Raw genomic sequence first — 10,083 nt, 5'->3', positions numbered from 1 at the left:
AGAGGCAGCAGAATGAATGGGGACAGAGAGGTATGTGCAGGGATAATCGAGGGAACAGTGTGGACAGAAGAGGGAATGAAAGTAAACTGCATGGTTGACCACTCTCCTACAACACACACACTGTTAACTTTTTTTTGTAAAATTGCTTCCTCACATGGTGACTCATTACTTTGCAGCTGCTGCAGTGGCCATAGAGATGTAATGCAAGTCTGAGGGGCTGGGAAAGATACTGCAAACAGTAAAAAAGAGATGATGGAAGTGTTTAAATGCTGTTCAGATTTGTTCTGCATTATGAAAGACTTAATGAACCCCTTTGTTCAGGAGAGAAGGGTGGAAGAAACAAGTAGCAGCTCAGTAACACAGCTGGTATCAGGCTAAGGCTAATCCACTACCAAAGTGGACAATTCTGATGTTTCTTGTGCTCAGCACCGAAACCCAGCTGGCAGCTCAACAACTGCCCTCATGGCACATCCTATCACACAGGATCAACTGACCTGGACATGACATTACATGGGACAACTGACCTGCAGAACCTTTGAACAGCACTCAGCTTTGCTCATGTGGGTTAAAAAAACCCTAAAATATTATCTCAGTTTTCAGGCTTTCATTAATAAGACTCTGGAGTTACAGTGAAAAATCCACTTCTAGTCCTTTGTGTCCCGCTAGGATGGTGTAAGCGTGTTTCGTATCTATTCAGATCCAAGTTTTTAGAGAAAGTCAAGGGAAAATATACTCCTTTTTGTTTCTCTTGCTAAGGCTCACTCACTAGAGCAGAAGCATCAAAACACGACCTACAAATTCAGCACCACTGGGAATCCAGGAGACCCCTGATTTCTCTCTGTCCCAGCCTGACTGGTGCGAGTGACTGCTCCATACCTGGATCTCCTCAATGGTGTGAACAATGAACGTGTCCTGCAGGTCCTCCATAGCCCCTTCCATCCAGTTATTGAAAGGGGCAGCTCGTTTGGCATATTCCAGGTACAACTGGTCAATTGTTTCCAGTAGCTTCTCTGTCCTCTGTGCAAGCACAAAAAAAAGAAAGAAAATCAGGAAAGATGGCTAAAGAATAATCACATAGGTACGTGGGTTGTCTGAGCTTCCTTTCAGGCCTCCTTGGTGCTCCCAGGACAGCACTACAGTAAAAGTCTCCCTGCTGTTAAGAGATTACACACAGCATGGGGTTTTTTCCTCTGAGGGAAAAACCTGAGGTTCTTTCAAATAAAACAACACAAGGACAATCTTTTCAAGAACAAAATTACAAAACACAGAAAAGTGGAAACAAATCAATAGCCTGAGCAAATGAATGGCACCATAATTGGGCTGGAAGGGGAAAAGCAGACTAAATATACTGAAAAGCAGCCATCGTTTACAGCCTGGGATGTTCTAGGAGTGCACAAAAGAGCTGAAACTGGTTGCTCGTGCCCACTGCAGCTTGCTTCCCACAGATGACCTACCCACATAACCCCGAAGGTCCAACTTGTAACATGTCTCACCTCCAAGGCTTCTCTACGTTTCTGGGTTAGGGCACCCAGATTATCCCACTGATCACAGATCTTCTGGCACCTGGCATTGACACTGGGAGAGTCATAATAGTCCAGCTCACTATAAGGGGTAGGAAAAAAAAGAATAAGAAGTCAAATAAAGACCTTTGGAGAAGAAAAAGAAACCCATTAGAAATCTTGATCAGCCTTGAAGACAGATTCAGACAAAGAGCTCATGGTCTCTGCAAGTAAAGTGGGCCAGGAAGACAGCAGTATCTAGTTTTGGAGACACTGGATGTTATGGTATGTCAAACAACACAGAACAGGAAGAAAAACAACCACCACCCAAGGCCTCAACAAACACTGGTGCTGGCTGCCTGATGGGAGTAACTTGGCACTGGGGGAAGGGAGTATAGACTTTTGCTCAAGATGGGGATAAGCAGATGGTGAGCAGAGCAATATGCCCCTGTATTCTGCTTAAGAACACCATGCAGGCTAACTATCTGCATCTTGTACGTCAGAATGAGCAGCAAAGACTTTACTATGAATACAAAGAAACCGCTTAAGGTTGTTCTAAGAGTTGCATAGTATAGGTGGAAAGGAACAGCTAAATGACACAATCATTAATTTATTGAGGACAATCCCAGAATTCTCTCCTGTATGCCTGATAGGGAGTGCTTATTTGAGATGTCTATAGGCTGGCACTCATGGAATTCAGGTTGGGAAGAGTACGGCTAGGGAAAGGAGAGCAAGGGGGTAAGCTGAAGCTTGTGGTCCTGTATTGCTCTGTGGTCTTGGTTCGGCACATGGTCAAAGAGGGAGAAACCTGCAGGCAGAGGAAAACCAGCCAAGCTGGGAAGTGTCAGCCTCAAATGAGAAAGCAGAGTAACTCACTGGGCTACTGAGTGACCCTGGGCCACCTGATGAGCATTTCTCTAAGCAGTAATGCAGGTTTAAACAGTTTCCTCTTGCCTCCCCTACCCTTGTTTCTTCCCACCATTGTATTGCCCTTCTGACATGTGTGGGCACAACCTTTGGTGGAGTCTTGCCGTAAACTAGTCAGGAAACTGATTTGGACTAAAAATAACTTTTTCTTTGTTGGGTTTTTAATCCAGATCAGTTCCTTGATCTACTTTTGCTGCAGAGCCAGCACTACAGATAAAAGAACAGATTCTGAAAGCCTGGGTTGTAATGTGCCCATGCTGGAGCACTACTGCTGGGGAGTGGAACGTGCCATGCCTCCAAACACATCTGGCATGGGCCGTCGCAGTGGCTTCCTCCAGACCATCTCCATCTCCCTGGCAGTGTATCTCCAGGGGAGAAAAGTCAGCCATGGTTCTTCAGGGCACAGCCCCTTTGCTGAGATGGGAGATGGCTTTTGGAAGGATGTTAGAGCCTTCTGTTCTCACACTTTGGAAGAAATCACCCCTCTCCCAGCTTAGGGCTCAGCCTTCCCTGTTGCTTTTAGAGCTGCAGCTGCTTTGGCTGGTATGTAACATGTGATTTGGAAGTGACAGGTCAGCTAATGCTTGCTGACTAGCCAGCCTTGGTTTTAATCTTACTGACATGGAGGATTGCCTTGAACCCTCCTCCTGGTCCAAGGTCAATCCTCCAGTGGACAAGGGAGCAATTCTGTAAATCTGTGTTGTTAAAGGAGATAATGATCTTGATCCAATAATCCTGATTTTTTTAAAGAAAAACAGTCCTTCAGCCCACAAATGCTGATCTGAGCCCAGACACTAACTTGAGATAGGACAGTGGGATATATAAATATTTTTAAAATAGGAAACAAAGTAAAAGCCAAGTTATTCAGCCTGTTTTTGCCAAGAAACACATACAGTTTCAAAGTCTCTCCCTGTGCTGCAGAGGCTAGCTCTTTGCCTGCCTGCTATCCCTAGCAATCAACGTCCCACCCTGAGGAGACCCCATTTGCCCTGGTAACCTGCACCACTGTCACTCCAGGAAAAGGCGAGGGGGGGGAGCAGGGAGGGACCTGAGCTGCTGTGAGGATGCCTTGGAGCAAGTGCAGACAGCAGTGCCCCTGGGGCAAAGGGCTCCGGGTGGCAGTAGAGGCTACAATGAGCTCAAGCATTAGCAGATTTTTTTTCTTGCCAGAATAAGGAGGATTTTTTTGATAAAAGAGAGCAAACTGAGAGCCTGCTATTCTCTGCTGTTTCCTTCTGTTCCTGGAAAAGTATGATGGCGTTACAACTCTGAAACCCAGCACGTGCCAGCAGCAGGTCAGACTCTTTAGGAAAGGGTTCACAGCAGCATAATGAGCTGGAAGAGTTTGGAAACTTGGCTTGGGAATATAATTCTGCTGCTCCCTCATCAGCACCCACAACTCATCTGTTTTCTGGCCTGCTCTTCTGGTGTGTCCGGATACTGGAGAGCAGTATCCTAGATACTGTTTGGAAACACTGGGACTTCCCAGAATTTTTGTATGCAGATTAATTTATGGCTCTCCAGAGGGCAGAGGGCAAAGCTGATTAAGCCTCTCTGGCCCCAAGGATGGGACATGCGCCGGGGTGCCGTACTTTAGCTCTTGTGCAATAGCAGCAATCTGTTCCACACGGTCCTGGTGTGCAGCCAGGTCACTCTCAAAGGCCTCATGTTTCTTCAGCAGGGCCTTTATCTCCGAGAGGGTAGCAGTTTCATAATCCTTCTGCTGCAGCATTGCTTCCTTACCTGGGGAGGGAGCCAAAGGACAGGAGAATGAAGGACAGGACCCAATGCCCCCAAAGCCAGCTCACTGCCACCAAGGCAGCCCCAGGGGCCCTCAGAAGGACATCTACCCCACTCCAGACACTCTGCCCAAGGCTTGCCCTCACACATGCTGGCTTAGAGATGCACAGTCCTCACTTTCAAACCATGGAGTGCAAGTCTGCCGTTAACAGTAGAGAAGGGGACATAGTGCAGCTCACAGCAGTGCTGTCACAGTTTATACTGGACTCATCTCAGAATGTGCAAACTGGGCTACGCTGCTCCTGTAAATGCCAACAGTAGCATTTACCGTATGGTAACTTTTTCTCTGCTCCGTAGCTGTTTGCTATCACAAGTTCTCACTTTGCAATATTTTTTGGCTGCACGATGTATCAGAACAGAGATCAAGCTGATTTTCATGCATTATTTTCTAATAAGAAATGAACCTAGTATTCTCAAGAGGAAAATCTCATGCAAGGACCTATGCATGATCAGTCTCTTCCTCCCTACGTAATGCACAGCACTATGTCAGGAAATAGGAAGCATATAGGTTGGCATTACCATCTGTCCAGGACTCATGAATGGATGCCTTCTGCCGGAATTTCTCTGCCAGGTGATCCAGCCTCTCTAGCCTCCGGATCTCATTCAACAACCACTCCTCATAGCCCTTCTCAGCCTGCTCTAGGCCACCCCAGGCATTGTTTATATCCTAGAGACAGGAGCACAAGAAGAAAAGGCAGGTTAGAAGATGAGGTGGAAGATGTTAGAAGCTGAACACGACCAGACAATGTGCGCTTGCAGCCCAGAAGGCCAATAACCGTATCCTGGGCTGCATCAAGAGAAGCGTCTCCAGCAGGTCGAGGGAGGTGATTCTGCCCCTCTACTCTGCTCTTGTAAGGCCCCACCTGGAGTACTGTGTCCAGTTCTGGAGCCCCCAACACAAGAAAGACATGGACCTGTTAGAACAAGTCCAGAGAAGGGCCACCAGGATGATCCGAGGGCTGGAGCACCTCTGCTGTGAGGACAGGCTGAGAGAGTTGGGGCTGTTCAGCCTGGAGAAGAGAAGGCTCCAGGGAGATCTTATAGCGGCCTTCCAATACCTGAAGGGGCCTACAAGAAAGCTGGGGAGGGACTTTTCATAAGGGCAACTAATGACAAGACAAGGGGAAATGAGTTTAAAGAGGGAAGGTTTAGATTAGATATTAGGAAGAAGTTTTTCACTGTGAGGGTGGTCAGACACTGGAACAGGTTGCCCAAGGAAGTTCTGGATGCCCCCTCCCTGGAAGTGTTTAAGGCCAGGCTGGATGAAGCTTTGAGCAACCTGATCTAGTGGAAGGTGTCCCTGCTGATGGCAGGGGGGGTGGAACTAGATGATCTTTAAGGTCCCTTCCAATCCAAACCATTCTATGATTCTATGTATGTCAGTATTAGTCTCCATGAGCTACATGGCTCCAGTTGGTTGGGGAGAGTGGATGTGGGCTTTTAATCTCACAGCGTAGTGCACACAGGTCAGAAAGACAAAGTGCCAGACTTAAAATAAGCTGGAGTAGCAGTGTCAGGATATACCTGTCTGCATGAGAGTCCCTCTATAAACACTTCCTGACATAAAACTTCAACAAAACCCAACCATTTTTCAATGAGAAAAAATGAGAGGCACCCAGACATGTCCTCATAATGACATGCAACTTGTAAAAAGCCTGAGAGTCTGGTTCAGATACAGAGAAGCAATGTTTGCTTGGATCCCCTCTTTATTATGGCCTCACTGAACTACACCCTGTAGCATTCCTACCACTGAGTAGCTCACTGTGAAGGTAGGGATGCTCTGCCCACCCATGAGCAGAAAAGAAGTCCTATTTTTTAGGCGTGGCTGGGATATATACAAGCAGTTACCCCCACTCACCGAGACCATTTTCCCTTCTGAAGGCATAAAGGCTGGCCTGTTGCTGAGCCGCAACTTAGTCTGCAAGGTGTTGAAGTTGATCTCAAGTTGGCACTTCTCTTGGACCTTGGGGGGCTTGTGCAGGCGACGGTAGTCCCGAAAGTCCTCCAGTTTCTGCTGCATGGCTTGCATGGTGTTCTCTGGGGCCCGGTTCTCTAGCCAGGGGATGGTGCGACGGATCCACTCCAGCAGCTGGAAAAAGCAACGACAAGAAGCCTTGAACTGAAAATTGAACTGAAAAACACTAGAGGTGTTTCTCTGATCTCACTAGGGATTGTTTACTTCCATGTTTGCTGTCAGAAAGATTCTGTCACCAGCAGGGCTTGTAAAGGAAAGTTCGCCAGCTTTTTCAGAAGTCCTTTTTTTAATGAGCAGCCCATTCCCTACCACACTTAGTAGTGTTTGCTGCAGCACTGCCAATCCAACATACTTAGGGAACAGCTTTTTGACAATTGGGACCAAACTACATCCTCAGATTGCACGTTGGACTAAATGACCTTTAAAGGTCCCTTCCAACTGTAGCCATTCTATGATTACGCTAAAGCCTCAGAGTTTTGCTGGACTGTTGCATAACTAAAGGATGCTGTAAATCATTTTATCTCCAGGAGGATCTAACAGGAGAAATCAAGTTCTTGCCTCCAGTTACACTTTTCCCACTCTAGCTTCCTTGAAGTCAGTGTTGCTCTTTGAATAGCCCTCCTTAGCAAACCTATCTGGGGAGCTGGAGAAGTGCTAATGCAATGGGCAATCTATAGTGTGAGTGGAATAGTGACCAGGCTGAAACCAGGCTCATGGGCTACATTTGTCCTTCTGTTCTTCATCTGCTTCTTCCTACTTATCTTCCACAAACATACTCCAGTCCACATTTGGTCACTTCTGTAGTTTCACAGCTGTCAGTCTGTCAGCAATCTCAGTTAACCAAAGCAGCCTCCAGCTCAAATCTTACACAGATTCTTTCCAACTATCAGCAAATGCATATTTCTTTCCTCAATTATCTCTAACTTCCATTCTCTCTGATCCAATTCTTGACTTCTGCAGTATATCAGCACACAATTTGTATGAAAGATGTTATGAAGCTGTATAGTCCTGAGTAATGCAAGTTAAATCAGCTGGATTTTTCCTTTAATTTTAGCATTTCTCCAGCTGCTCTTAATAAACTGAAAAACTCAAAGCTGCTCTATGGAAGCTTTCTGTTTTAAAGTAGATTGCTCTTGCCTTTAAGGTAACTTCAGTCTTTAATTTTTCTCAAGCTAGAAAGGGAAAAGAAAAAATTTTTCAGGGAAACATGGGCCAATAGCATTCCCCAAGATTAGTTACCAACATTAAATGCAATTCCTCTCTGCATACCACCACTCAGAAACCAACAGCACCATGGACACCTACATCACTGGCCAGTTTTTCGTAGTCTTCCATAAGCTGTTCATTTTCTTGGTTGACTGCCAGCACCTTGCAGATACGATTTGCTGCTGTCTCCGCCTGACAAAGAGAAGAAAAACAGAAGAAGGGAAAAGTGTGAAAAAACAAAAAAACCCACCAAAGCTTGTAGCTTAGCTTCCTGCTACATAACTGCAGGTAAAGTCTCCTATCCTTGGCTTTAGCAACCTGTCTGCGCTTTGAAATGTCTGTCCTGACCTCTTTTGCTTTTCACCTGACCTTCTATAATAATTTATTTTTCCCTTCTCAGGTGAATATATTCCTTCAGAGAGTCTCAGCTGTACTGATCCCACCCTATGTGTTGTGAGACAACCACATTTCTGTGCCTTTTCTGAAGCTGCTCCTATAAGAAGGCCCTGTTGTTTGCTTCCTACCAGAGGGACCCTGGCTGCCTCTTTACAAAGATGGGGTTTCTGCCACCACCTCCGCTCTCCTCACCAGCAGAGCCGCAACACCAGTAACTGAGTGGTGTCAAGCTGATGAGAATCTCTATGTGCTTTTACCCCAGGAAAGAACTACCTAGTTAATCTACAGACTGGAGTTTGGAAAATACCTAATTTTGTTCGGAACATAAAGTGGTAGATACTCCTCTTAACCTTCAAGTTCTGCCCAGCAGAGCTGCCTTCCAGCTTTCCCTGTATTTCTGGCTCTCATTACAGGGCCACCTCCTCCAGCATCTTACCGCATGACACCTACCATGTATTCAAGGTCTCATGATCCAGCTGAGAAGAGGATTTTTTTTTTCCCCCCCCTTTCTGGGTAATCTTTCTGCTTGCTCTCTCAAAACAAGTCTCACAAAAAAAGAGCCTGGTGTCACTATTTAGGTTTTTTTTTTTTTTTTTTCCCCATTGTGGGACTAAAACCTTGTTCTCTGCAGGGAGCTGAACATGTTAAAACATGAATTTGGAACAACGTAAGGATCAGAAAAATCCCAGCTATGGACTCAGGGTCAGTCAGTCTGCCCTGGAGTGCCATGCACATGTTTGGTATGGGGAACATACAGTAGGCTAATCCTTGCACAGCATGTATCTGTGGATATCAGCTCCCTTTATCGTTATCATGGTGGGTGCCATGCCACAAAGCCTCGGAGGATGTGCCCTTGTGATGGGTGTCAGGGGATTGCTCAGCACCGTCTTACCATAGTCCTCCTTACAGAGGCTAAGTGGAGATGAAGAGGAGTGGGCACATGTCAACACTACAACAAAACAGTTGTGAATGCTGTGTTCTGCCTTAATACCATATGTGGGACTGATGCCAAAAGAAGTTTTGCTGAGCTTGTAGCTGGCAAGTTTCAACCTTTTTCTATTTTTTAAAAGGCTTTTTATTATCTGTTTACTCAATCTCCAAGGCCATTTGAGAAAAATCCTCTAATGCCTGAAGTTGATTGTGAGGCAGCAAGAATAGCAATAAAGTCATAGGCTCTACCATTATGTATGGATTGCTAAGGTCCCAGGGAATCAGGCAATCTTACTCATTTGTAAGAAGCTGTAAAAACCACATATTGTCCCTTTACTAAAGTGGGACAGCTAGCAGATGCAGGGACATTAATTAATTTAAAATGCATCAGAGGGACCTGTACAGGATAAAGAGCAATTTCACTTAAAAAAAAAAAAAAAAAAAATCTGTAAAAAGTGCAAACAATGGTTACATTTAAGAAAGCTTGTACTTTGATCTGTTTTTAACTCATTTGTACTTTAATGGAGTGCTTTTTGATATCCAGAGAAAACTTTACAGACAAGGGACCAAATAGTATGTCAAAGAGACATTTCCAGAGCCCCACCATGATATGCCTAGTGACTGCAGGGAACTGGTGCTGCCAAATGTTTATCTCAGTTGTCCCAGGAGACGAGCTCCCTGCACACTCCTAACTCCCTTCTTTTCACACCCCAGGAGCTCACTGCAGCAGCATCCAGATGTGCAGCAGGGACCCCATTTCGCAGAGGCATATTTACATACATTTGACAATAGATTTCCTCCAGCTGCCCAAATTTTTAAACATGTCTATATGTATATATGTGTGGAACATCTGTCCAAACACAAAAGCTCTCTAAATGTCAGTGATTATGACATTATTTGTATTATTCTAATGGCTGAAGCATATAGGCTTTCCCTCCCCTACCAGTATTTGATTCTCTATGGTTCATGCCTATCTCCAGACTGCTCTATGCAACAGCATGCCGCTGCAGCAGCAGGAAAGGCTGTGTGGCTGCTATCACCATTAATGCCATGAGCAAAGTGTTACACTGTCTTGCTTTATCACAGAATCATTGAATGCTGTGAGTTGGAAGGGACCCACAAGGATCATCAAGTCCAACTCCTGTCCCTGCACAGGACAATCCCAAGATTAAGACCATGTGTCTGAGGGCCTTGGCCAAATGCTTCTTGAATATTGCCAGGCTTGGTGCCATGGCCACCTCCCTGGGGAGCCTGTTCCAGTGCTCCACCACCCTCTGCCTCAAGAATCTTTTCCTGATGTCCAACCTAAACCTCCCCATGCCCATCTTCCTGCCATTTCCCCTGGTCCTA

At 45.7% G+C, this 10,083-nt stretch overlaps 1 protein-coding gene across 1 annotated transcript in view; it reads right to left on the bottom strand.

Annotated features, from left to right (window-relative positions):
- The window catches only part of LOC104520697 (alpha-actinin-1), a gene marked incomplete at its 5' end in the record, with an annotated part of 17,951 nt that extends 10,352 nt beyond the window's left edge, over nucleotides 1–7,599 (bottom strand). Inside the window, 6 exons of the mRNA XM_029083615.1 lie at nucleotides 877–1,017; nucleotides 1,494–1,602; nucleotides 4,019–4,169; nucleotides 4,746–4,893; nucleotides 6,085–6,315; nucleotides 7,507–7,599. Coding sequence (XP_028939448.1) covers nucleotides 877–1,017; nucleotides 1,494–1,602; nucleotides 4,019–4,169; nucleotides 4,746–4,893; nucleotides 6,085–6,315; nucleotides 7,507–7,599 — 873 coding nt within the window. The remainder of the gene's footprint in view (nucleotides 1–876; nucleotides 1,018–1,493; nucleotides 1,603–4,018; nucleotides 4,170–4,745; nucleotides 4,894–6,084; nucleotides 6,316–7,506) is intronic.
- Between the last annotated feature and the right edge of the window lie 2,484 nt (nucleotides 7,600–10,083).

Source organism: Antrostomus carolinensis, unplaced genomic scaffold, assembly GCF_000700745.2.
Source record: "Antrostomus carolinensis isolate BGI_N321 unplaced genomic scaffold, ASM70074v2 scaffold38802, whole genome shotgun sequence".
Lineage (NCBI taxonomy): Eukaryota > Metazoa > Chordata > Aves > Caprimulgiformes > Caprimulgidae > Antrostomus > Antrostomus carolinensis.
The sequence above is the reverse complement of the archived record's forward strand: the minus strand, read 5'-3'. Positions and strand labels throughout refer to the sequence as shown.